The sequence below is a fragment of the Leopardus geoffroyi genome, chromosome E3 (genome assembly GCF_018350155.1).
Source record: "Leopardus geoffroyi isolate Oge1 chromosome E3, O.geoffroyi_Oge1_pat1.0, whole genome shotgun sequence".
NCBI classification, from domain to species: Eukaryota; Metazoa; Chordata; class Mammalia; order Carnivora; family Felidae; genus Leopardus; species Leopardus geoffroyi.
In genome coordinates this window covers 25,134,764-25,162,718 of record NC_059340.1, presented here as the reverse complement: position 1 = coordinate 25,162,718, position 27,955 = coordinate 25,134,764, and the positions used below count along the sequence as shown (strand labels likewise).

At 44.5% G+C, this 27,955-nt stretch overlaps 2 protein-coding genes across 12 annotated transcripts in view; one reads left to right on the top strand and one right to left on the bottom strand.

Moving 5' to 3' along the window:
- Window positions 1-3,052, bottom strand: part of DNAH3 (dynein axonemal heavy chain 3) — a 169,565-nt gene extending 166,513 nt beyond the window's left edge. The window contains exon 1 of one of the 2 annotated variants that reach the window (XR_006708093.1): window positions 2,682-3,015. The gene's annotated coding sequence lies outside the window, so the exon portion shown is untranslated. Of the gene's footprint in view, window positions 1-2,681 lie in introns of both variants that reach the window. The other variant, XM_045460406.1, reaches the window with a different exon arrangement.
- Window positions 3,053-3,078: 26 nt separating this feature from the next.
- LDAF1 (lipid droplet assembly factor 1) lies at window positions 3,079-27,955 on the top strand. 10 transcript variants are annotated; one of them, XM_045461227.1, is made up of 6 exons: window positions 3,094-3,236; window positions 5,652-5,679; window positions 5,826-6,025; window positions 14,374-14,542; window positions 16,528-16,666; window positions 19,155-19,326. In XM_045461227.1, the coding sequence occupies exons 3-6, from the start codon at window positions 5,930-5,932 to the stop codon at window positions 19,237-19,239; spliced, it is 489 nt and encodes a 162-aa protein (XP_045317183.1). In that variant the 5' UTR covers window positions 3,094-3,236; window positions 5,652-5,679; window positions 5,826-5,929; the 3' UTR covers window positions 19,240-19,326. The 10 variants fall into 10 exon arrangements, with proteins under 10 accessions (XP_045317187.1, XP_045317183.1, XP_045317181.1 ...); XM_045461231.1 differs by lacking the exons at window positions 5,652-5,679; window positions 19,155-19,326 and adding an exon at window positions 22,168-23,893 and having other exon boundaries at window positions 3,079-3,236; XM_045461225.1 differs by lacking the exon at window positions 5,652-5,679 and having other exon boundaries at window positions 5,807-6,025.

Genomic DNA, 27,955 nt, shown 5'->3' with positions numbered 1-27,955 from the left:
CTATAATGGGGCACGAAACCCAATGTCACACAAAAACCAGCGGCTGTAGCCCAACAAAGTGAAACAGTAGAAAGAGACTGGTATGGTGCTAATGAGCCCCATGACCCTGTGGGTGAGGAGGAGACATGCCTCCATCTGAAAGTTAGTGAACTCTAAGTCTACCTGTGTTCAAAAACATCAAAACAATGATTATGACCTCCATGTATTGAGCTATACTATCTGCTAGCACTGTGCTAAGCATCGTCTTTCCAAATCTTCTCAACAACCCAGAAAATAAATACAATTATTATCCCAAGTTTTATGGCTGAGGAAACAGACACAGGCAGGTTAAATCACTCAGCTAGGTTGGTGGCAAAGTTGGGACTTGAACCTGACTATGGAATCTGTTCCCTAGCTTTAACCAAAAACCTACGTGTGGTCTGTTACGTAGAAAATAAATAAATAGGGCGCCTGGGTAGCTCAGTCGGTTAAGTGTCTGACTTCGGCTCAGGTCATGATCTCACGGTTGAGTTCCTGAGTTTCAGCCCCAGGTCAGACACTGTGCTGCCAGCTCAGAGCCTGGAGCCTGCTTCAGATTGTGTGTCTCCCTCTCTCTCTCTCTCCTGCTCATGCTGTTTCTCTCTTTCTCAAAAATAAACATTTAAAAATTAAAAAATAAATAAATAAAATATCTACTAAGGAAAATGAAAATGCCATCTCCCCCCAACACACTCCCCAGCCACCTCATCTGCACCAGAATTGTCTGACTTAATCTTCTGTCTGGTAAGTCCCAAGAGGGATGCAGGCTTCAAATCCCTCAATCCCTCAACTCTAAGTACACAGGGTTGCCAGATATAACACAGGATGCCCAGTAAAATTACAATTTCAGATAAACAACAAATAATTTTTTTAGCATAAGTTTATCCCATTCAGTATTTGGGACATAATTATGTTAAAAAGTTATCTGTTGTTCACTTGAAATTCACTCTGAACTGGGTGTCCTGGATTTTTATTTGCTAAATCTGGCAATACAGGGAGAAGAGGTCAGTTAGAGTCTGGTTTGTCCCCATCTCTGTGATATAAACAGCTTAGGATCTCAATGTGTTGTGGGGAAATTTTCAGACATTTCTTATTCAGAGCCCAGGGCTCCTGGCAGATCTTTTCTAAGACCTGAAATGGTTGCTCACCCAGAGTAAGTAATCTCTGAAAAGCATAGAAGAGGCTGCATATGGATATATCTTATTGACCCATCAATGGTCATCATGAGCCAAGTCCTGATGCTATGGAGAGAGCTAAGATCCTAGTCATCAGAGTATATATAACATGGTGCAGAAGGCAGCCAAAGCACAAGGATAAAACAAAACCTGGCTGTCCCTACAATGACAGAGGTGGAGGAGGGGGAAGTAAAGGATTCACAAAGACGTCCCTAGATGGCACTCTTGAACAATCCACGGAGGACCCAGTTCCACTTTCGAAAGGAAATAAGAATGATGGTTGTAATGTTTTGTTCTAAAGGAAAAAAACCCACAACCTTTTCTTAGATGGGGCACCCATCATACTGCAGCAAATCAAAGTGCATGAAGCCACACAGTATTGCCTGAAACTTAAGAATTTAGGGACACTTATCCCCACCATTAGCTCCTCTTTTCTTGGCTGTTGTGGAGGTAGAGCAGGATTCCTTAGCTTTTTTTTTTTTTTTAAAGTTTATTTACTTTGAGAGAGAAAGAGAGAGAGAGTGAGCAGGGGAGGGGCAGAGAGAGAGGGGGAGAGAGAATCCAAGCAGGCCCAGCGCTGTCAGTGCAGAACCTGATGCGGGGCTCAAACTGACAAATTATGATAGGAGATCATGACCTGCTTAACCAACTGAGCCACCAAGGTGCCCCCTTTAGCTTCTTTTTATTCTTACTAACCCCAAGCTTATGTCTTTATCCACCAGCCTGTTTATTTCTAGAAACATTAGTTGGTAAAAGACTGTGCCATCCAATCTTTTTGAGTCTCTTTTATACTCCAGATAGGTATTAACTTCTTTATAGCTATTATTGCACATGTCCTCACTAAAACCCTGTGACTGTCATCCAGGTCACAGAAGAAAGGTAGGTCAACATAGGTCCCTGGATGGAAAGTGCCTGAAAACTATGTAGTAGCAGGCCAATGCACGGGCCTATCATTTTACAGACAAAGCCCAGGCTTAGAGAGGTAACTCACCAAGGTCACACAGTAAGCCATGAGATCAGAGCCCAGAACTGTTGGGATCCCCCTCCCCCAGCCATGGTGTTTACGGATACACTCAACCCTCAATCGCAGTGGGTCTCAGCTGGGGATGATTGTGCCCCCTCACAGAACCTGTGGCAATGTTTGGGGACATTTTTTGGTTGTCACAACTGGGAGGAAAGGGATTACTACTGGCATCTAGTGAGTAGAGGCCAGGAATGCTGCTAAACATTCTACAATTCACAGCCCCTTAATACAGAATTTTCCCACCTACTAAGTCAATATTGCTGCCATTGAGAAACCCTGCTCTATGGGTTTGGGGCCAGGGAACGTGTCTGGCTCTGATGTAGAACTGAGGGACTTAGGTTTAGACTTCTTCATCCATAAAAAAAAAAAACAGAGATAATAGCTGAACTCATCTTTAAGGATCTCGCGGTTTCGTGACTTCTGCATGAAAAGTAATGGCTAACACCTTCCAGTAAAGGCCATACCTCATTGTTGGGTGTCCTGAACTCCAGGAATGCTTCCAGAAGAGTTGGTACAGGTGAAGGCATTTAGGCAGGGGAAGCCCTAAGACTCTACACAAACCCGTGCTCAGAGGCCAGCCCACCTGTGTTGGCGGTGGCATGGGCACTCTCACCTCAAGCCAAGGGTGGGGGACGGGCAATTCCTTTTGGGCCTCAGTTTCCTCATCTGTAAAGCTCTCAGGGCCTGTTGGGATGGCTCCAAAACGCTGAGGCAGAGAGCGCGCTCGGCGGAGCGTGGTGCGCGAGGCCAGGGCGAGCCTTTGCTGGCTCCGGCTCCCTCCGGCAGCAGGCGGGAAGAGCCGAGCAGAGCGAAGTTGGGGTAGACGTCGGCAACCGAGGGGCGGGGGAAGGGGCGGGGCGAGGGCGGAGAAGGGGCGGGACGAGGCGCAGGGAGGTGGCCGGCCGGGACTGGGCAGGAAGCCGGCCGCAGCTCCCGCCAGTGCTGAAGAACCTTCCTTCCTCCTCCTCCTTTACCTTTCCCCCTCTTCCCATCTCCCTCAGCTCCGGTCGCAGACACCGGTAAGTGTAGCCGCCGGGCCTTGGTGAGAGCTCGAAGCTTGGGTGGTAGGATACAGCATGCCTGGGCTGGCTAGACCCCCTCGCGAGGAAGGGCAAATGAGAAGGCAGTGGGTGCCTTGCGGTGTGGTCCCCTGTCCGCTGTTTAGCGAAAAGGGACGTCTTACCCCTTCGAAGCCTTAAAACGGGCTCGGAGTGCACACACACCCTCACATCCACCACTAGATTTGATAACAGGCTTGCCAGTCCCATCCCACCCCCGAGACCCTGCCCCTTGGGGAAACCTGGCTGGGGAGTCTCTCAACCCTTTCCGCAGGATTAATGAAAATTGGTGCCCACCTTTTCAAGGGGTCCCTCCTCTCTACCGAGGGACCCTCTCCCTTGTCACTGCAGAGAGGGGAGCTCCAAGTAACAAAGGTGTATTCTTTCCCCCCAAATTAATGACAAGAGTACTCCACTCGCCCCTGAACTTCCCTTTCTTAGCCTCCGTGCTCTCTCGTAGGCGGACCACCCTCTCCACCTGCATCCCTGCCGCTTCCCCCAATGCCCATGGATCCCTAGAAGCAGGGCGCCTCCTCCCCCTCGCGGCTTCGAAGGCTGAGAGCCTTGGAAGCTGATGGGGAAGCGGCCTGGGTAGGCCCGAGGCGCCCCGCATTCCTTTTCCCCAAAAAGAGATGCGCCGCCTTTCCCTTCTAGCTGGAACGCTCCGGGTGGCCGTTAGCCCCGGGAGGCGGGAGTGGAAGAGCCGTGGCTGGGGGAGGGGGACGGGAAGGTTGGTTAGTGATCTCTTTGGTCAGCCGGGAAGGCGGAGAAGGCAGGTAATTTATGGGCTGCGCGGGGTTAAGAGATTGCCGCCTTCGGTTTGGAAACTTCTTAGTGCCTGGGGAGACCCCTCCGTAGAGTGAGTGATTAGGCAGTCTGGGGATTGGAAGCCAGGTGGATGTATTTCACGGCAATGGCCCACGGCCTTCTACCCACGCTGGTTCCCATCGGACTTCCCTAACCGGTCTGGGTGGCCCTTGGGTTCCCTGAGGCCTCTGGAGACCAGTAAGGGGAGCTGGGCTTGTTTCTGCCCGCTGCAGAGATGAGATTAGGGGAGCTGAGTCCTGGGAACATCCCAAATCCAAAATCTGTGCGAGTAGCAGCTTCAAAGACAGAATATGGCTGTAGAGGGGTTAGTCCTTTACTGTGCAAAGCGTTCTTGTTTCACAAACGGGGTTGTAGCAGAAGCACTCTAGCTGGGGTAATTAAAATGGACTTTAATTTTCATTCTAGGCCCTAGTGGTATTAGTAAGTAACCCCTCCCCCCTTAACTCACATAATTACCATGTGGTATAGTCAATATGGTAAACAAATGTCGGCATCACTCAGTTAATTTTGGCCACTGTGACAGGATCTTTGAGGCTTTTTTACTATCAGTAGCAAGAGGTCATTTGTAAGGAAGAAATTGTGTTCAGCCCTACAGTTTTGGAAAATGCAAAATAAGAACAATATGTTTTTTGTATGAAAATCCAATAAGGGTTAAAAAATAGATATCTAATTGAACAAATTGGTTTTATAAGTTATATGTGATTAGGACAGTCCTGGAAATTAAAGGCTGTTGAGTCAGGAAGTATATTGTAGCTAGGTTTCCCCTTGAGGCACCTCTTGTTAGGAGATTTACAAGGAAATAGAGAATGATTTATGATGCTGTGTAATTGGGAGCCAACCTGTTAATGTGGGTAGTGAATAAAGAAATTGACCACCATCATTGCTTAAGAAAAGCTTTCTGGGGGGAAAAAGGCAATGGGACTTAAAATAGTGTTTCACCTTTCACCTTTCTTTGCAGCAGTTTGTCAGGCTAAAAAAAATAAATGTAAGCCCCTAGAGATAATATCATTAATATTTTGCTATTATATGATACGTATCCTTCTAGGTCTTTTATTTTACTATGGAATACAGACGTAAAATACTAAGGTTTATGTAATAGTATGGGATATCTTGTAATTTTTTTTTTACTTATTACCATGGATGTATTTTCATATCACTAAATGTCCATATTATCATTATTTAAAATGTTTATTTGTTTATTTTGAAGGGGGTGGAGAGGGGTAGGGAGAGAGGGAGAGAGAATCCCAAGCAGGCTTTGTGCTGACAATACAGAGCCAGATGCAGGGCTGGATCCTGCAAATTGTGAGATCATGACCTGAGCCAAAAGCAAGATTCAGACATTTAACCGACTAAACCACCCAGGCACCCCTCCACACTATCATTTTAACAAGTAACGAATACTCCATTTTATGAATTTGTCATTATTTAACCAATTTCTTACAGTTAGCTTCTTTCCAATGTTTTACTGCTTATTACATACTATAAATATGATTGCACTGCACATCCTTTTTGTATGTTTTGATATACCTATTTGATTATCTCCTTCAGATTCTGGAAAATGAATTGTTGGAAGAAGGTGTGTGCACTTAGAAATTTTGATACATACGGCCAAGCTACCCTCCACCTGCACACCTACCATCAATGCGTGAGAATAGTAGAAGCTTTTGTTGAACTGGCTAGGTGAATACTACTAATGGTTTAAGTTACTTCTTGTTTCACCAGTGACAGCAAGAGACAGGGTGACATGAGAGATTCGACTGCACCCTGCCCTGGACAGCTTACAGATAGAAGAATTAACCCGTAAAGAGACTGAAGTGGGTTTCAGGATGGCAAAAGAAGACCTCCCGAGTGCCTCAAAGGACTTGCAGGAACTGCAGAGGAAGCTGTCTTTGCTGATTGAGTCTATCCAGAATAACTCAAAGGTCAGTTTCCAATCAGGATATGTAATGGAAAAATCCCAAAATAACACCAGCTTAAACAGCATAGAAGGTTATTTCTCTCTGAGGTAGAAGAAATTTGGAGTAGGTCAGGAATCTTTCTTTTTTTTTTTTTTTTTAATTTTTTTTTTTCCAACGTTTATTTATTTTTGGGACAGAGAGAGACAGAGCATGAACGGGGGAGGGGCAGAGAGAGAGGGAGACACAGAATCAGAAACAGGCTCCAGGCTCTGAGCCATCAGCCCAGAGCCCGACGCGGGGCTCGAACTCACGGACCGCGAGATCGTGACCTGGCTGAAGTCGGACGCTTAACCGACTGCGCCACCCAGGCGCCCCGGTCAGGAATCTTTCTAATTCACCACTGTGACATGCCTAAATTGTGATCTTCAAACTCATTGTCCAAGATGGCTGCTAAAGTATCAGCCACTGTATTCACATTTCAGGCTATGGGATGGAGGAGGGAAGGGGAGAAAGACTTGCAAGCCACTTCTAATTTAAAGGGCCTTCCTAGAAGTCACACACAGGTAGCACTTCCAATTATATCTCATAGACCAAAATTTAGTTGCAGGTCTCCCCTAGGGGTAAATGCAGTTCTTTAGATATAGAGGGTGGCTCTCAGTCTTTGCCACAGATACCTTCCTGTTTTGTTTTGTTGTTAATTTTGCCCTGTTATCCTGAGACTGAGGGGCTAAAGCCTACTTTAAGATTTGAGTCCAGTTTTCCACTAGAAACCCAGTGTCCAATAGAAGTATGATAGGAGCCACATATGTAATTTACAATTTTCTAGTAGCCACATTTAAAAAGTAAAAAGTAGGGGCGACTGGGTGGCGCAGTCGGTTAGGCGTCCGACTTCAGCCAGGTCACGATCTCGCGGTCCGTGAGTTCGAGCCCCGCGTCGGGCTCTGGGCTGATGGCTCAGAGCCTGGAGCCTGTTTCCGATTCTGTGTCTCCCTCTCTCTCCGCCCCTCCCCTGTTCATGCTCTGTCTCTCTCTGTCCCAAAAATGGATAAACGTTGGAAAAAAAAAAAAAAAAAAAGTAAAAAGTAGGTGAAATTAATTTTGATGTATTTAGTCTAATATATCTAAATATTTCAATATGTAATCATTATAAAAATTATTAATGAAAAAAGTCATTGAAACGTTCTACATTATTTTGTAGTAAGTCTTCAAACTCCAGTGTGTATTTTACACTTAATGGCACATCTCCATTTGAATTAGCCACTTTTCAGATGTTCAGTACCCATTCAATGGCAATGGGACTTGAGATGGTATATTCTGCTTTCTTGAATTTTTATCTTTCTTGCCTTCTTCTATGTGTCACTCAGCATTTTGTCAGGAAAAAAAATAACAGCTTTCAGAGATAATATTAACATTGTGTTGTATTTCCCTCCAGACTTTTTTTTTCCCCATGCAGTATACCCATAAGGTACATACATATATGTAACGAAATGAACTAGTTTGTGATCTGTTTTTTGTATTAGTACATTCCCCTAGGGTCTATTTGAAGAGCTACCACTTTGCAGTCTAGAGCAATATACTCTGTAGCGATCTTTCCTGGACTCATCCCAAAATGCCTCTGGCCCTCTTGGTGGATTTACCAAGCTATTTTTAAATTGGCCAAGCAGCTTTCTAGTCAGCAGGATGAGACTCTTGTTACTAAAAGTTAGCTTAGTAGGAAAGGTCCTTGTGCTCATCTCCATGTGCATTTGATTCTCATTAGATGTGTTAGTTAAGTTCTTTGAGGTCACCTCAAACAATGAATTTGCAATTTCTCCAGGGGAACTACAGGATTAGGCTCTGGCAAATGTATGGTTGCAACATACTCATCAATTGATAAATACATAAACTATTGCATGTGTATTTTTGTTTGAAGGTTACTTATATATATATTGTTCATTCGTTAACATTAAACTCATGGCCAATAGCACTAGAAATCTTGCCTGAACAAAGTATTTTCTCTTAAGGCACATCACAGCCTTCTTACACTTAAGAACACTAGACAGTATTTCTGCCATTTTGAATGGTGAAATTACCAACAAAAAACAAAAAGGTAAGAAAAGGTATTACAGAACCTTCCATCAGATTGACATAAGCATAATTTATAGAAACATCTACTTGTTTGGAGCATATTTAGATGATTTATTTCTCCCAAATAAGTTTTAGCCTTTCCTCAGAGTTAATCAGCCCTTTAAATTCCAGAAAAGAATAGATTGGCTTCTACACAGAGTATTTATGAAACAACTCCCATCATTTCTTCTTGGAAGCCCCTGGAATGTCAAGTCTTTGTTGTCTTACTTTTAGGCTGAGAGAGTCAGAAACCTGATCAAAATAGCTTAAGCAAACGAGTAGTGAGGCATGCTGGGACTTTGGAAATGGGAGGCTATCTTAGAAGCCAAGGGCAGGAAGTGAATCAGGATCTGGCAGGTCACTGGGGTTAGAGGTAACTCTCAACACCTTCTCTTGGGCCATGTTGCTCATGTTGCTTCCAGTTACCGTTTTTCCTTGTGCATCACCTTCATTCTCCTCTCTCTACAGCCTGGCTTTCTTGACTCTTCCATTCACATGGGCCAGTGTGACTCCCCAGGCTGGTACCTTCAACTCCCTATGTCTCCCTCCCTGAAGGCCTTTAGGAGCCTTCTCTGGGAATGTCTGATTCCTAGGATCAGGCTTGACCAAGTCACCTGTGGCCAGGTTGGTGACAGCTGGGCAGGGGCTTCTCATTTCGTGGAGAGAAACATGGCTCTAGGGGCCTACCCCTATTGTGGGAAGGGACACTGTTCAGAGAGGTGGGAAGAGAGAAGGAACATGGGCTGGGCAGATGCCCCCTGATGGCATTTTCACTTGTGGATTACCTATGACTAACTAGTTTTGCTCCCATGCTGGCCCACAAGGGATGTTTTTGAACTAACCTCTGAATCACGTACCAGTGGGCACCCAGGGACCGCGGTCTGGGAGAAACTGTTACCCAGCACCTTGGAGTTGTCTTTACCACTGGTTTTATTTATTTATTTATTTATTTATTTATTTATTTATTTATTTATTTTTAATATGAAATTTATTGTCAAATTGCTTTCCATACAACACCCAGTGCTCATCCCAACAGGTGCCCTCCTCAATGCCCATCACCCACTTTCCCCTCCCTCCCACCCCCCATCAACCCTCAGTTTATTCTCAGTTTTTAAGAGTCTCTTATGGTTTGGCTCCCTCCCTCTCTAACTTTATTTTTTCCTTCCCCTCCCCCTTGGTCTTCTGTTAAGTTTCTCAAGATCTCACATATGAGTGAAAACATGTGGTACCTGTCTTTCTCTGTATGACCTATTTCACTTAGCATAACACTCTCCAATTCCATCCACATTGCTACAAAAGGCCATATTTCATTCTTTCTCATTGCCAAGTAGTATTCCATTGTGTATATAAACCACAATTTCTTTATCCATTCATCAGTTAATGGACATTTAGGCTCTTTCCATAATTTGGCTATTGTTGAAAGTGCTGCTGTAAACATTGGGGTACAAGTGCCCCTATGCATCAGCACTCCTGTATCCCTTGGGTAAATTCCTAGCAGTGCTACTGCTGGGTCATAGGGTAGGTCTATTTTTAATTTTTTGAGGAACCTACACACTGTTTTCCAGAGTGGCTGCACCAATTTGCATTCCCACCAACAGTGCAAGAGGGTTCCCGTTTCTCCACATCCTCTCCAGCATCTATAGTCTCCTGATTTGTTCATTTTAGCCACTCTTACTGGGGTGAGGTGGTATCTGAGCGTGGTTTTGATTTGTATTTCCCTGATGAGGAGTGACATTGAGCATCTTTTCATGTGCCTGTTGGCCATCTGGATGTCTTCTTTAGAGAAGTGTCTATTCATGTTTTCTGCCCATTTCTTCACTGGATTTGGTTTTCAGGTGTGGAATTTGGTGAGTTCTTTATAGATTTTGGATACCAGCACTTTACCAGTGGTTTTAAATAATCCGATGCCTTTGTCCTCCTTCTCTCTGGTAGCAAGGGACACTGATTGTCTTTTGCATTCTGACACCAGGGAATTGGCCTGTCTCCTAAACAGTTCCATATGGAGCCTTCATGTCCTTAAATACTGGCCACATCACCCCTACTTTGGAACCTGCCATACTCAGGCAGGTTTAAAATAAATTGTGTGCAGTTTAAAATAAATTTCCTTTGACCTTGGGCAAGTTGCTTAGGGTCTTTGAATCTCCATCACCTCTTCTCTAAAATAAGCAATGCCAGGCTCATTGGTTTGTTGTGAGGTGATCTCAGAAGCTGTTTAGAAAAGCTGTGGCACAGAGCCTGGCACATAACGGTGCTAGTCTGTCCCAGCCTGGCATTCCTGAGTTCTTCAGCACAGCACCCTCCCTATAAAATCCAGGTTGGATGACATGTGCCTGCTTCCAGGATAGGGATGGAAAATTGCAGTTCATGTTACTGAATAATAAGCTGTCCCACTTTCCATCCTCCCATTGTATCCCCCTCTATTGCCATGAGAATGAGAAGTTAATTGCTATGTTCCAATTCCCTGGATTTAAATAAAGTTCCTCCTTACCTGCCTGTGAGTGTCTTAGGGGGAAATAAATGAGGAAATACATTGAAAGCACTTAAAACCGTGCTTGGTGCCTGAGTGTTTAATCAATGTTCTCTATTATTTTTTTTTATTTCCTTTTTTTATTTTAGAGAGAGAGTGAGTGAGGGAGAGGGGCAGAGGGAGAGAGAGAGTATCCTAAGCAGGCTCAGCAGGACCCCGTTGCAGGGCTTGATCCCACAATCCTGAGATCATGACTTGAGCTGAAATCAAGAGTTGGATGCTCAACCGACTGAGCTGCCCAGGTGCCCCTCTATTATTATTGGGTGTAATTGAATCATATCCTCCTCTTCTATGACAGACTGGCCTAAGTAGGGCCGTACTTCTTAGGGGAAGACAGTTGCTGGGCTTAACTGCATCTTAAAATGGTCTCTCTGCATATCTGAATGATTCTGTTTGTTAGTTACAGGGCCCAGACTCAGAAGAGGCTAAGAAAAAAATAGATTCTTTTAGGGTCTGGAAGAATAGTCCTACTTTTCTCCTTTTGGATCCGCAGGCCAAACTGTCCCCAAGTCCTATTGATTTTTCTTTTGTCATTCCACTTGCATATTGCCATCAGCCTAGATTTGCCCATCAGTGTCTCTTGCCTGATTTCAGGTGAATTCTCATAATTGCCTTTTGCACATGACTGCCAGGTTCATATATCTTAAATTAGTGCTTTCATGATATCATAGTCCTGCTCAAATGCCAGCAGTTTGCCTCCTGTTTTTTTTCTAGATAAAGTTTAAACAAGTGCTTTACAGTGGAAGTACTGTGCAATGTGTGTATAGAGTTTTAAATTTGCTAGTAGTCCTATTAAAAAGCATGAAAAGAAATGTGAAATTACTTTCAATAATATATTTTATATAACCCAAAATATCCAAAACAATATCATTTCAATATGTAATAATATAAAAAATTAGTGACGAGATAGTCTACATTTTTTTAGGTTTATTTTTTTTATTTTAGAGAGAGAGCCAGCGTGAGCAAGGAAGGGGGGCAGAGGGGGAGAGAGAGAGAGAGAGAGGGAGAGGGAGGGAGAGGGAGAGAGAGAGATCTCAAGCAGGCTCCACGCTAAGCGTGGATCCCACAGCCATGAGATCCTGACCTGACCTGAGCTGGAACCAAGAGTTGACACTCAACTGACTGAGCCACCCAGCCACCCCAGTCTACATTTTTTAATATACTTAGTGCACATCCTAATTCAGGTACTAAATATCCATTGAAAATACTTGATCTCGGGGCGCCTGTGTGGCTCAGTTGAGCGTCTGACTTCGACTCAGGTCATGATCTCACGCCCTGTGAGTTCGAGCCCCGCATCAGGCTCTGTGCTGACAGCTCAGAGCCTGGAGCCTGCTTCAGATTCTGTGTCTTCCTCTCTCTCTGCCCCTCCCCTGTTCATGCTCTGTCTCTCTCTCTCTCTGTCAAAAATAAATAAACATAAAAAAAAAAAAAGAAAATACTTGATCTCTTCAGATTTCATGAAATTTACATTTGAAAATTTATTTGAAACCTACCTGACCTATTTGAAATGTAATTAAAAATATTCCTGTGACTGAAGCATATATCCATTTTTAAATTTAAGTTAAACTAAGTTAAAAACCTAGTTCATCAGCCATATTTCAAGTCTGCAGTGGCCACATGGGGCTACTGTGCTGGATGGTCCAGGTGTAAACTCATGAGCCTGGCATTCAGGTGTTCCAGCCTCATCTCCCCACTGTGGTTACTGGGTCTCTTGATTATAAGGGTCAGAGAGAACAGTTCAGTCTGTCAGATGATGCCTTGGGTGGTTGGAGGAGTTAATAAGAATATATGTGGACTAGAGCTGGAAGGCAATCAGGACTTAAGACAGATCCAGGGACCAGCCCCACTCCCGTGACCCGTTCTCTCACCTTCAGCTGTCTTAACAGGAGAATCTCATTGGGTTCTGATTATGTGAGCTCGCATTCCTACTATAGTCACCTCTGGCTAGAGAAGTTGAATAGCCAAATCTGGTAGCTTTTCTCAGGAGGAGCTAGAGGCAGTATAGCTAGTGGGCATTGTGCCATTTTTGTGGCCTGACAGGAAGTGAAGTTGTTCATGCCTGGAGAGTTCTAAGGAGGCAGTGCTGAAGCCCCAAGACCAAGGGCAGTGGCTTCTTGGAACAACAGCCTTTTCTGGTTAAGCAGCATGAGCACTGTATTTTGATCACTATCAACTTCAACTGCAAAACCCTATTGCCTTCTAGCTTGCCTCCAGATCCCCACTATTAGAGTCATTAAGAGGTACATGTGTTTTGTGTAGTGGCATCCATGATCACTGTAGCTTGAATTTCCTCTTCATTTCAGCTGCTGGCCTGTAAGGCACTGAGGAATGAGACCAGTTATGATGGGGAAAAGTTCTTGATGGAACATTGTAAGGGAACCGGAACCAACATGTCAGTAGTGAGGAGAGAGACAGCATGGGGCTTAAGTAGAGGGGCGAAGCCCATCCTTGTGGGTTGTCTAGGGCCAGTTCTCTATTAAAGCGGCCCTTCCCCATTGAGCCAGATCCAGAAAAAACCCTTTTGCCTGGTGAAGGAAGTTAGCTTGTTTATTAACACAGCATAAGCTTGCAGGTGTCATCGGACTATGTCCTGACTGTGGTATCCAAGTTGATGACATAAAAGCATTTTTTCCTAACAAGGTGAAGCCATTGCACGCATTAGACATTCAGAATGAAGAGATTCAGCTTTGGATGCCTAGATTTTGCCACTTGGAAACCGCGTGACTCTAGGCAAATGCCATTGCTTCTCAGGCTTTAATGTGCATACAAGTCACCTGGGATCTCATTAAAAATCAACATCTGGGTGGGGCGCCTGGGTGGCGCAGTCGGTTGAGCGTCCGACTTCAGCCAGGTCACGATCTCGCGGTCCGTGAGTTCGAGCCCCGCATCAGGCTCTGGGCTGATGGCTCAGAGCCTGGAGCCTGTTTCCGATTCTGTGTCTCCCTCTCTCTCTGCCCCTCCCCCATTCATGCTCTGTCTCTCTCTGTCCCAAAAATAAATAAAAACGTTGAAAAAAAAATTAAAAAAAAAAAAATCAACATCTGGGGGATGGGTGCGCCTGGGTGGCCCAGTCAGTTAGGCATCCAGCTTCACCTCAGGTCATGATCTCAAGGTTCCTGAGTTCGAGCTCCGCATCAGGCTTTCTGCTGTCAGCTCAGAACCCACTTTGGATCCTCTATCTCCCTCTCTCTCTGCCCTCATCTGCTCCTTCTCTCTCTCTCTCTCTCTCTCTCTCTCTCAAAAATCAACATTAAAAAAAATCATCTGATTTAGCAGATCTGGGGGAGGGCTTGAGATGTTGCATTTTCAACAAGCTCCCAGGTGATGCCAAGTAGCTAGGACTTAACCTCTCTGTGCCTCAGTGGCCTCAACTATGAAACTTGAGCTGTGAAGTAGGAGATAAATGGTGTGTACTTTACATCCATGTGTACACATGCTGAGGGCCTCTTCTGAGAGGGTTTGTGTTAAGCGGTAGAGCCATGACCAGGTCTTTCCTACTTTCATAAGACTTAAAGTTGGGTGGGACCCTCAAACCTGCCATCTGCCTATAGCTACCTTAAGCTGTTGCCAGGGTGACTCATGTCTTGGGAAAATTGTTAGGGTTGTTGACTTGTTACATTACTTATGAGCCATCCAACTTCATGGCCTTTGCTTATATACTTCCTGCAGCTCAGGTGGGTCCATCAACCTGGGGGTCAGACGTAGCGTTTAATCCTGGCTCTTTCTCCTTTGCCTGCAGGTGGTTGCCTTTATGAAGTCTCCGGTGGGTCAGTACCTGGACAGGCATCCTTTTCTGGCCCTCACTATGCTGGTGTTTGTTGCTGTGTCGGCCATTCCTGTTGGATTCTTCCTGCTCCTTGTGGTGCTTACCTCCCTGGCTGCTCTTGTGGGAGTCATTTTACTGGAAGGTATCCTGCTCATCTATTCACCCCCTTGGAAAATGATTCAATTGGGAGCACAGTATTTATTTGGCACCTGCCACTGATATCAAAGTTTTCTCTTATTGAAAAAATCAGAATGACCAAGGCAGATTGTCAGAGTAGTTAAAAGATGGACTCTGGAGTCCACATTAGAATCCTACCTCCACAGGGGCGCCTGGGTGGCTCAGTCGGTGAAGCATCCGACTTCAGCTCAGGTCATGATCTCGCGGTCCGTGAGTTCAAGCCCCGCGTCGGGCTCTGTGCTGACAGCTCAGAGCCTGGAGCCTGTTTCAGATTCTGTGTCTCCCTCTTTCTCTGACCCTCCCCTGTTCATGCTCTCTCTCTCTGTGTCTCTAAATAAACGTTAAAAAAAAATTTTTTTTTTTAAAAGAAGAATCCTACTTCTACCAACACAATTTTGGACAAGTTATTTATCCTCTATGAACCTCAAACTCCTCATATGTAGAATGGGGATGATATAATAACTGTCTCAAAGCATTATTGTAAGGATTGAAACTCATAGTTCCATAAAGTATTTAGCACAGCCCATGGCACCTAGTAGCTTCTACATGAATAGTAACAGTCTATTTCACAACTAGTTACTGAATATCCGTTGCATGCCAGGTACCTTGCTAGGTAGTAATGTTTCCTCTTCGCCACCTTTCCTCCTGAAGTCACACTGCCAACTGTCAACTTCTCCTTTTGTTGCTAAGATAAAATTACTGAGAAGGCAGATCTGACCAGCTCAGTTTGCCTTTTCATATCAGATCACAAATCACAAAATACTGGCCAAAGAGGTGGTTGCCATTGGGTCAGGCAATCACCTCTGATTTATCCTACGACTTCCCAGGGTTAAGATCACGCAGAGTTGTTTCCCTGCCCAGGGAACTGTGGATAAGGCAATTTATACTCAAAGGAGAAAGTGAGCATCATAGGCAGATGAGCAAAATACAGCCTGGCAGAGTAGCTGTTCACTAAATATTGACGGATAGAGAGATGGATGAATGAATGAGTGGAGGAATGAATGAGTACTGTAGCAAAAGTAAATTTAAGGAGGGGAAGAGAACCACTGCATTTTGGTGTATCATGCAAAGTTTAACAGAGGACAGGATTTACAGATCTGTAACAACTCTTGTTTCCTTTGGGGAAGTAAAGACTTTCTAAACAGGAGGAACAGCATATATAAAGCCTTTAGAACAGTAGTCTGGAACTTGAGTGTGTTTAAGTCTTACTTGTGTTTTTGAAGATACAGACTTCTAGGCTTCATCCAGAGATCGTTAGTAGTTCTGGAGTAGGGTCCAAAAATCCGAAATTTTACAAGCCTTCCTGATGCATCTGATTCTGATACAGTGGTTGTTGGCCACACTTGGAAAAACACTGATCCAGGATTTTGCAAATCTTTGTAAAAAGGCAGCACATCCATTTATATTGTCTGATTTCCTTCCTTTGCAAGGTCCGTCCCTGAAATTATATCACTGTAGCCATGAGGATGGAGTCCTGAGTTATTTGACCACTCCCAAGGCAAGGAAAAGGGTATTTGCCTTGCAGTGATGCCCACTTGGGTGGTTAGATTACCTCCTTTTTTTAAAATCTTTTTTTAATGTTTTATTTATTTTTGAGAGAGAGAGAGAAAGAAAGAGCAAGCGAGCAAGCAGGTGAGGGGCAGAGAGAGAGAGGGAGACACAGAATCCGAAACAGGCTCCAGGCTCTCAACTGTTAGCACAGAGCCCGACGCGGGGCTCAAACTCACAAGCTGTGAGATCATGACCTGAGCCGAAGTCGGACACTAAACCGACTGAGCCACCCAGGTGCCCCTAGATTACCTTCTTTTAAAGTGATGCTGGAAACCTGGATCTTTATGGGAAATCTCACTTAAAAAGTCTGAGTTAACTGTCATAAGCACAGTGGCCTTGGGTCTGGTAGCTTTCAATCTGTTTTAGCTGAATGCTTCTCCTAACTATGCTTTCTTCTAGGACTGGTCATCTCTGTGGGTGGCCTCTCACTGCTTTGTGTCCTCTGTGGCTTGAGCTTTGTGTCACTCGTCATGTCAGGGACAATCATGGTGTCCTATGTGATGGTCTCCAGCCTTGTCAACTACTGGTTTTCTCCCAGGTAAATACATGTCAGTGCAATAATTTAATCTTTACCATTTGGGGGATTTTCACAAATAATACCTTAACCCTATTTGGTTAGTAAAATTGTGAGAGGCAGGTGTTCCTTATAGGTTTCCATATACATCAGACATCACATGGGAATTTACGATGGCGTTTCAAACAACCACCACACACAATTACTCATTTTGTTGTCATGGCAACTCTGAAGTAATTGTTACTGATTCCTTTTAAAAGATACCATTAAATTTACAAAAATTCAAATTAAGGGTTTTTGCGGGGGGCAACCGGAAATACTCAGCATGCATGTACCTCAGGATGATGCAGGGGGCCACAAATCTGCTGTTCCCAAAGTCTGTCTTCATTCCCTTTGCTCTTCAGAATGTGTGTGTGTGTGTGTGTGTGTGTGTGTGTGTGTGTGTGTGTGTGTGTATGTATGTATGTATCTCACCATACTGAGTGTGTTATCTTGTGTTTGATTACATGGATTATGTTCCTACATTGTGGCTCCTAAATGCCAGCTACACTTCATTTGGGCCTTCACTGAAGGAATAGTAATGTATTTAAATGCTAGAGGGAAAACCAGCCATACTGAGATTAGTGTAAGACAGTATGTTTGTCTATAATGGACTGCCCTCCTAAGGGATTTTCAGAGATTTTTTTTTTTAATGTTTTTTAAATTTATTTTGAGAGTGTGTGAGAGCACAGAAGGGGCAGAGAGGGAGAGAGAGAATCCCAAGCAGGCTCTGTACTGTGCAGGGCTTGATCCCATAACCATGAGATCATGACCTGAGCTGAAATCAAGAGCCAGACGCTTAACTGACTGAGCCACCCAGGAGCCCCTAGAGATGATTTTTTTTTTTTTAATGCTTGATTTCTATCCATTCTCCTTGATGAATTTAGAATCTAAGTCCCAAGTGGGCTGTCCATTATGCTTCATGTAAGCTCTTGCTTAATTGATGACAGCAGCTACCCATCAAGCACTTGCTTTGTGCCTGGGACTCTGTTATGCGCTTTCCAGGCCTTAGTTCATATAATCCTCACAACCACCCTGTGAGGCAGGTACTAGCTCCAATCTATGACAACTAAATGAAGCCATGTCCCAAAGCAAAGTGTGGCAGAGAAGGGACTTAAATACAAGTCACTTAACTCTAAAGCTTTTTTTTTTTTTTGAACGTTTATTTATTTTTGGGACAGAGAGAGACAGAGCATGAACGGGGGAGGGGCAGAGAGAGAGGGAGACACAGAATCGGAAACAGGCTCCAGGCTCCGAGCCATCAGCACAGAGCCCGATGCGGGGCTCGAACTCACGGACCGCGAGATCGTGACCTGGCTGAAGTCGGGCGCTTAACCGACTGCGCCACCCAGGCGCCCCACTCTAAAGCTTTTTAACCAAGATTCCAAAGTGACTCCAAAACAGGAGTCAGCAAACAATGTCTGTAAGGGGCCAGATGATAATATTTTATTTTAGGCTTTGCAGACCATGTGGTCTCTGTTGTAACTCCTCACCTGTGCTGTTGTAGCCAAAAACCAATGTAGGCAATAAGAAAACAAGTGAGCGTGGCTGTGTTCCAATAAAACTTTATTTACAAAAACAGGCAGCAGGCCAGATTTGGCCCAAGGGATTTGCCAACCCTTGCCCTAAAAGAACCTACATCCTGAATTTTATTTTTCTATAGACCAGCCCTTGAACTTCTTACCAAAGTGTTATCCTCTTGTTACTCATGTTGGAAAATAAAATGTGAAGTAGGTGTAATTTAAAATACCTCAGGGGTGGGGCGCCTGGGTGGCGCAGTCGGTTAAGCGTCCGACTTCAGCCAGGTCACGATCTCGCAGTATGTGAGTTCGAGCCCCGCATCGGGCTCTGGGCTGATGGCTCAGAGCCTGGAGCCTGTTTCCGATTCTGTGTCTCCCTCTCTCTCTGCCCCTCCCCCATTCATGTTCTGTCTCTCTCTGTCCCAAAAATAAATAAACGTTGAAAAAAAAAAATTTAAAATACCTCAGGGGTGGTTGTCATAGGCTTGCCTGGTTGATGTCCCTGGAGTTACATTCAGCTTCTCTAAATTGTTTTGATGACTATCAGTCTCAAAGGAGATAAAAGGAAAAATATTAGCCAAAATTTGGCTTATTAAAGCTGATGTTTCTGAGCCAAAATTTCTCCCCACCTCTGAACCCTGCTCTGCTATACCGCAGGAAGTAGCAAAACCTGAATACCACCTACTTGTCAACAAAGAGAGTAAAAAGATATCCAAGAGGGACGCCTGGGTGGCTCAGTCAGTTGAGTATCCAACTTCGGCCCGGGTCATGATCTCAGCATTGTGGGTTCAAACCCCATGTCAGGCTCTGTGCTGACAGCTCGGAGCCTGGAGCTTGCTTTGGATTCTGTGCCCCCCTCTCTCTACTCCTCCTCTGCTCGCACTCTGTCTCTCTCTCACAAAAACAAACAAACAAAAAAAGATACCCAAGATTTCTCCTTTATCTCCTTATAGCCCTCTTCTCCTCCCAACCAAGACCCCTGGACTGATTGTTTTCATTAGGGCAGTGGTTCTCAAGCTTTTTACCTTCTTAAAATGACCCATTTTACCTTCTTAAAACTACTGAATCTCCCCAAGTTTTTGTTCATGTGGTTTAAATGTACCAATAATTACTGTAGTAGAAATTAACAAATTCAAAAAATATTTATTCCTTTAAAAAGAGCAGTTTTGGGGCGCCTGGGTGGCGCAGTCGGTTAAGCGTCCGACTTCAGCCAGGTCACGATCTCGCGGTCCGTGAGTTCGAGCCCCGTGTCGGGCTCTGGGCTGATGGCTCAGAGCCTGGAGCCTGTTTCCGATTCTGTGTCTCCCTCTCTCTCTGCCCCTCCCCCGTTCATGCTCTCTCTCTGTCCCAAAAAAAATAAAATAAACGTTGGGAAAAAAAATTAAAAAAAAAAATAAATAAATAAAAAGAGCAGTTTTACCAGTTGATGTAAATAACATCTTTATAAGTAACATTTTCCCATTACAAAATGAAATGAGTAAGTGGCATTGTTTTACATGTTACAAAGATCTTTAAGGTCTCCTTAGTAGAGGTCAGCTGGGTTTTGCAGACCCTGCCTCACAAATGTGTGACTGACAAAGAGAGGAAAAGCTTTTTCAGATGACTGTGGATGTTCTTTGATAGTACACCAAAACTCAATACGTGGTAGTTTCTCAAAGGTTAACTGAAATGTGACTTTTTGTAGTTCATTATATTAAAATCTACTGGTCTGTCTTGCACTTTTATTAGATCTTCTATGGTGCGTGTTTTTTAACTTCATGCATTGCTCATTTGGAGAATATTGGTTCATGGAGTCATGCAGATGTTCCACATATACTGTGAAAACTCCACTGTTGGGGCTCTTGAGTGGCTCAGTCAGCCAAGCTTCTGATTTAGGCTCAGATCATGATCTCGCCGTTTGTGAGTTCAAGCCCCGCATCGAGCTCTCTGCTGTCAGCACAGAGACCCCTTTGGATCCTCTGTCTCCCTTTCTTTCTACCTCTTCCCCACTTATGCTTTCTCTCTCTTTCTCAAAAATAAGCTTAAAAAAAACACTCCACTGTTCCTTTGTGGAGAATGAGAGCAACAAAGGCATTGAGCATATTATATTACTATGAAAATAGTTGTCACCTAAAACCCTTGCACTAGTGAATTCTTAAACTCAAGAAACCTCTTACTGAATGTTCCAAAGCATAGGGGGAAGAAAGAGGAACTGTTCACTTTATTCCATGATGCAAATGGGATCTTGACCTTAAAACAAAAGATAATATGCAGCTAAAATTTTTGAAAAAGAAAAAAGGGAATAAAACTGTAAGATGTCCTTAAGAAAATGGATTAACTGCATGGTGTCATCTACATACCAGCCACCTTATGTCTTTTGGTGTTGCCATGCTTAGCCCATTGGTTTGTGACCTCATGGCCACAAGAAAGCTGTTGTGGCTCTGGCTACACCAAGAACATTCAAGGCAGGATGAAGGGAGAAAAAAAAAAATGAGCCCTCCCTCACCACTTGAGTCTGACCATTTTTATCAAGTAAGTGCAGTTTTTCCTAGGACCTCTCCCCATCCTGCCCAAGCTGACTTCCTTGGCTAGAATTGTGTCAGTTGGCTGTTCTAAGCTGGCAAGGAGGCTGTGAGATGGAGTGCTGTTTTCTCAGCTGTGTTGGTCAGCCAAACTCTGGTGTATGCCACAGATTTCTGCACTGGGGTGTCCATGTTGGCAAAGGTATTTGAAATTCAAAGATAACCTATAGATGCACTTAATATCGATAATGCTATCTCCACTCTCACTCCCCTCAGAAACTTGCCATCACAGGGGCTAAAAAAGACCTATTTGTCTTCCTTTTTGCCCCCTACCTCTCTTCTGTTGAAGATGTCAAGAAACAGCGGATTAATTGGAATCAGAAGATATGGGTCTCAATCCCAGCTCTGCCATTTTTTTTAGCTGTGTGATCTTGAACAAGCTGCTTAACTTCTCTGTTCTCAGTGTTCTTTCACTGGTAAAATAGGGCTACTCCAACAATCACTGGATTATTGCGAGAATGTGAACAATACACTGAGAATGCAGTGTCCAAATTAGAATAGGGGGAAGGGCCATAATCCCTACCCCTAACTCAGTCATTTTAACCTCTTGTGCCCTCAATTTCCATCTGTAAATGGTAAAGCCTCAAATCTGGTGTTTCAAGAAGCAGCTAAAAACAAACCAGCAAAGAAAGTCCTGTATTCAGTTTTGTGCATGCTCAGCATTAAAGCTCTTTAAAGAGGCCCTATGCCTGGGTAGCTCAGTTGGTTAAGCCTCTGACTTTGGCTCAGGTCATGATCCCATGGGTCATAGGTTCAAGCCCCACGTCGGGCTCTGTGCTGACAGCTCAGAGCCTGGAGCCTGCTTCAGATTCTGTGCCTCCCTCTCTCTCTGCCCTCCCCCACCCACATTCTCTCCCTCTCTCTCTCTCTCTCTCTTTCTCTCTGTCTCTCACAAAAATAAATAAGCATTAAAAAACAAATAAACATGGGGTGGCAAGTGGTTTAGTCAGTTAAGCATCCAAGTTCGGCTCAGGTCATGATCTCACTGTTTCTGAGTTTGAGTCCCACATCGGGCTCTGTGCTGACAGCTCAGAGCCTGGAACTTGCTTCAGATTTTCTGTCTCCCTCTGTCTCTGCCCCTCCCCCACTCATGTTCTATCTCTCTCTTCCTTTCTCAAAAATAAATAAGCATTAAAAAATAAACATGGGGTGGCTGGGTGGTTTAGTCGGTTAAAGCATCCAATTTCAGCTCAGGTCATGATCTCACTGTTGGTGAGTTTTAGTCCCGCGTCGGGCTCTGTGCTGACAGCTCAGAGCCTGGAGCCTGCTTCACATTCTGTGTGTCTCTCTCTCTGCCCCTGCCCTGCTCATGCTCTGTCTCTCTCAAAAATAAACATTTTAAAAAATAAAAAATAAACAAATAAAGAGGCCGTAGGGCTAACCATTTCCTCTTGTTACCAAACAGACTGTTAACACAACAAAACTCCGGTGGCGACTGTCAGCTTGCTATGAAGTCCGCAGACTTAGAGGGGCTCTACCAGGAATGATCGGCTGAGCGGAGCCAGAGCTTTTTGCAAGCACTTCTCGAAGTCTGTGGATCATACTCAACCCTTAGGATTGACTCAGAAGGGGGCTGGGTGGTCAAACACTCCCTGTATGTGTCCTCTAGCCTTTTCTCTTATTTGTAGGATCCTGCGGGGGCAACTTGAGGCCACTTGGTGATCAGTTGCTCTTGAGTCCCTGTGGTTCTGTTGGCTGACCCACCCTCACGTGAGAATTAGCTGAAAATTGCAGTGGCTTGGCAGCTCCTCCCACCTTTCACTCCTCTCCAGTGTGCCGTCTTGACTTTGGCCCCACTCCTTACAGCCAGCAGCTTGACCCCAAAGACTCCAATCTTGTGTCCAAGGGCCCAACTGGGGCAACTATGGTTTCTTTTTTTTTCTTCTATCTTCCTTCCCTCCCTCCCCTTCCTTCCTTGCTTCCTTTCTTTTTTTCTTTCTTTCTGAAATGAGGAAGCTCTTTATTTCTTCACTTCCTTGAAACGAGGTGGCAAAAGTGATCGAAAACAGAACAAATTCTTCTGCCTTATTAGCTTTGTATCAGAAAAACTAGCAAAATTTGGTAATTATGGCCTCTCAGACAAAGCTGGAAAATACAGTCCAAAGTTAACTTTATGGCCAAGGGCACTTTTGAAAAAGTCTAAAGGCTTAATTCCCATGTTGAGTACTGTTAAGTGCTGTTACTTTCTAAAATACTTGCACTTGACACTTTTGTATTGTTTTCAGGAACTTGTTAAGCCACATCAGTAAAAAGTCCTATGGAAATGCTAAAGGATTACACAAACTTTTAAAATCCCATGGGATTTCTACTTCAGTGGTCTGCTATGGCATTTTATTAAATATTTATCTAGACGAGCTTCTTAACTCTTTATTTCACCCCCAAGACATCATACCTGCTTATTCCTTCTCTGTTGATTTCATGTCAGATCCCAGGTAATAGGGTTTGTGATAGACACTCCACCCAAAGTGGCTTTAAAAAGTGGGGCGCAGAAGGGGGAAGTTCATTTCACTCAACTAAAAAGCCAGGGGTTAGATTTTCAGGTACTGCCAGATCCAGTGGTGCTTTGAGGCATCTCTCTGCCTTCATCCCTCAGCCCTACTTTCCTCCGTGTGAGCTGCTTTTCCAGTCAGGCCCTCCTTACCTGGGGTCCCAGCAACTCTGGCTTTACATCAACCTTACAGTCAGCACTCTGCACTGGTAAGAAAGCTGCTCTTTTCCAACAGTACAAGCAGATGTTCTGGGCTTGGCTCTGCTTGGACAGACTTGGGTCATGTGAGCAACCCTGAACCAATCACAGTGGCCAGGAGGTTAGACTCTGCTGATAGGGCAGGGCTGGGACATAGGTTCATGGGAACCAGGGATGGTTTAGGTCAGGTCCACTGGTTTCACATAGGATGGTGTGCGTACTCCCAAAGGAATATGAGAAGGAGAGGAAATATTTACTGGGCAGACAAACTAAAATAATAAGCCTGCTACTTATGATAGGGCATAAAGGCCTTCATCTGGAAACTTCTGAATCCCTTGACTGTCATGCCTGTCCCTAAAGGTGGTTTTACCTCTACTTGAGAACAAGAGGTGCCCTTTCTTGCCAGTATTAACAGTTGGTATTTATTAAATGTTTCTTTTCTTCATGCAAGGGTCTGCTATTTTCTGTCTATGGTATCTATCCAGCTGGGTTCTGAGGCTTCAGTAATGGAAAAATGAAAAGGTCCCCAGTCCTGAAGTTCACTTTCTAACACAGGAGTTGTTTAACAAGTGTATTAAATGTTGCTGTATAACAGTTTACCACAAACTATAGACTTAAAAGAGCATATGTTAACCCACATTTTCAGTGTGTTAGGAGTCCTGGCTCAGCTGGGTCCTTTGAAAGACTACAAACACAGTGTTGCCAGGGCTAGGTTCTCATTTGAGGCTCACCTGGGGAAGGATCCACATCCAAGCCCACATGGTCACTGGCAGCATCCAGTTCCCTGCAGTCTATATGGAACTTCACACCTGGCAGCTTGCTTCTTCAAAGCCACTGAGAGAGAGAGTCTCTTAGCAAGGCAGACATTACATTCTTATGTAGCATAATCACGTACATCTTGTCACTTTCACTGTATTCTGTGGGTTAGAAGCAATCACAGGTCCCAACCACACTTGAAAGGATGGGATCGCACAAAGGCATGTGTACCACAGGTTGGGATCATGGGCTCTACCTTAGAGTCTACCTGCTATAACAAGCAGACAACGTATTAGATTGTGACAAGCATATCAATGAAAGTAAAGGGTGATAAATAACTGTGGGAGGCCAGTTTAGTCACAGCAAGCAGGGATTTCTTCTCTGAACCAAAGAATGAGAAGTTACTGCCATGCCATGAGCTGGGGCTGCGTGTTCCCAGCAGAAGGCACAGGGACACAAAGGCCCAGAGACTGGAAAAATCGAAATGTCAGTGTGGCTGGGCCTGGTGAGCAAAGGGTAGATGAAAGAGATAGGAGTCCATCGTGCACTGGTCCACATAGTAAGAAATTTACACCAATGAGTAAAGGGAAGACCATAAATTTTTGAGGGACATAGACTTGGATGTTAAAAGATCACTCTATAGGCAGTGGGTTGGGAGCTGAAAGCCATTTAGGTCTCCAGAGGCCCAGAGCAGAGGATGGTTGTGGCACCATCCTGGGATGGAGGTAACGGAGACCTCCCTCCCTTGGAGAGCCGGCAGCATCTGGTGGTTGATTGCATGTGGATGATGAAGGAAAGGGGGACATAAGGATGGTACCTAAATTTTTTTAACTTGAGCCGGTGGGTAGACAGAGACACTATTTTTCTGAGGTGGGGACTGGGTGAATATTCAAAATCTGCTTTGCTTATATTAAGTCAGATATGCCTTTAACACCAATAGGATGAATCAAGTAGACTGTTGGCTTAGAGCGTAGGTCTGGGCTGAGGATATAATGTTTGGGAGTATTTTCAGTGCTGAGAGCTTTACACAGACATCTTATGAGATGGTCTCCTAGGAGTAGCCAAGAGATCATTTTAAAACACATTTCCGATTATATAAACATCCTTACTTCAAACTCTGCAAGTACAAGGTGCTTTCCCACTACACTTGAGTGAGACCCATCACAAGCTGCCCCTGCTGGCTTCTCATTTTTTGTATGCATCAGCCTCTGGAGTTTAGAAATGAAACTAAGGTTTAGAGCAGAACTGACTCACTAATTCTGCCAAGAAATGTGGCATCTAATCATAGCTTTGCAATTCAGGCTCCCCGTAATATTGCCTGGAGCCCAAGGCCTTTGCCAATCAAACAAAGTAAAATAACGTACAGAACCTAGCAGAGTGCCTGCCATAGAACGGGTCCATAAGGCACAGTTGTCAAAATGCACAGTGCACCATCATTTAAAACAGTGCAACAGGAACGTGTAAGAGGCCTATTGTTAGCCAAGCTTGGAGGAATGTTAGGACTCACCCGTTATTCAAAAGGTGCCTGCTTTTTAGATATAGTTCAATGTGTGGCTCATTTGGAAAGGTAATTTATCCTCAGAGCATGAAAGCTGTGACTTTAGACAGCCAGAATGTTAATTTATCAGTATGTCTCTGTTTTTGCCACATGTTGGGTGCGATCTTGAAACCTCTACAAATCAATACACGTTTTCAGTCCATCCTCACTACCGCCCATTTTGGAGATGAAGAAGCCAAAAGACTGAGTGGTTAAACTGTTTTAAGGGCACACAGAAACAAGTGGGATTCAAGCCCAGTCTGCCTGACTACAAAACCCACCTGTGTAACCCGTGTACTGTTCAATATCCACTCCTCCAACCTGCCTTTGAGGCCTTCTGAAATTTGGACCCATGCCCTAATAGATGCCGTCTGCGACCGTACCCACATCCTTTGCTGCCGTGTCACTGAACTCCAGAGATCGCCGGTTTCATGAAACGGAATGTGAGCGATTGGCTTCCCCTAAAATTGTCCCCATTGAAGTAACCATTTCAACTACCACTTGTGTGCAGCTTCTGCAGTCTGCTCCGTGTAGAACAGGGTGTCATAGGTAAGTGATGAATCCCTGAATTCTACTCCTGCAACCGATATTGCACTGTATGTTAACTAACTAGAATTTAAATAGAAGTTGGAAAAGAGAGAAAAAAAAAGGGAGATTGAGCCCAGAAGTTGCGGCATTCTGGCAAAGGCAGATCAGGTGTGAGTTGTCCCAAGAAGGTTGAGAATGACTAATGGTACTTTCATGAGGTTCTGCTGTGCTTCCTTGAGCAGGAGAGAAAAGGTGGAGCTAGAGAGAGGACGTAGAATTTGAGAGTAACCTTACCTATGCCGTGGCATCCCCCAGAACCCCTGTGCGTGCATGCATACACATATCCTGAGTGATTCAATTATGCATGCACGCACGTGCGTGCACACCCACACCCACCCACACACACACACACACACTCTGAGTGATTGGTAAGAGCTGTGACAATTACAAATTATTAAAGTGCTTTCTTTGCCTTCCTGAAGGAAAGGAAGGGGGTAGGGATTACATACAAATTTGGTGTGCCTCTTGGGTGTGTCGTCAGGGTGGATATTATCCATCATGTGTGTGGCAGAAAAGTTGAAAATCAGTGGTGTTGGGCATCCCCTTTCCAAACCTCCCTTTTTGAAACATTTCCACCTTCCACAGTCCAGCTTAAATTGAAGTCATGTCTTGCTGTGTGCACTGTCTTTATATGTACAGCCCTTGTGGACCAGGCATGGTGAGCAAATGACAACCTCTCTGTGTGTTGACTTCCTCAGTCTGTAGTGAGAATGCTACCCAACCAGAATCTTTGGGAGGTGGAGGCAAGTGATCTCTAGATTTTAAAAGTGCTACAACACAGTGGAACAATTATACCCTTGCTCAACGAAATTGTCTCTTGTTTGGTGCTATTCTCTTGCATTTGTCCTTCCTCCCACCCTGCTTATGTGCTTCCTCTCCACCAGTGCTCTGGGGATGGAAACGAAGTCTGTCTATTCACTTTGGGTAGCCTATAACCTTATACATAGAAGCCCCTGAACAACATTTTCCATTGACTAGAAAGATCAAGAAGTCTGGATCTATAGCCTGTTCCCATCTGGCAGCATCTGGAGGCATTTTTGATTGTCATGACTGTGTGTGTGTTTGGAAGAGGGGGTGAGGCTGGCATCTGGTGGGTTGAGGCCAGGGATGCTGCTAACCATCCTACAGTGCATATGACACCTCCTTACAAAAAGATTATCTGGGCCCAAATGTTGGTGCCAAGGTTGAGAAATCTTGATGTAGACAAATAATGAGAATTAAGAGCATTAGGCCAAGCAAGGCACAGCTCGTCTGGGATCAGAGGCTGGAGTTGGCCAGGTCTGTGCTAGAGCAGCCAGTTACAGTAATTGCATCAGGAAAACACCTTCATGTTTGTGAAACAAACATTTCAGGTTTTCAAAGACCTTTCACATCGATGACTATTTTTGACCTTTCACAACAGCCTTGCAAGGTCACTCTGTTCCAACTTCATGCCATATTCAACAGCTGGCAGAAGAGGAAACTGGGCCAACAGTTTGCCAGAGGTCTCAGGGCTGGCTGGTGACTACCCCATCACCAGCCTGCCAGGTCAGGCACTGTTTGTTCATCTCTCCCTGCTTTGTTGTTAAAGCAGAAATGACATGGGGCACCTGGGTGGCTCAGTCCGTTAAGCTCCAACTTCAGCTC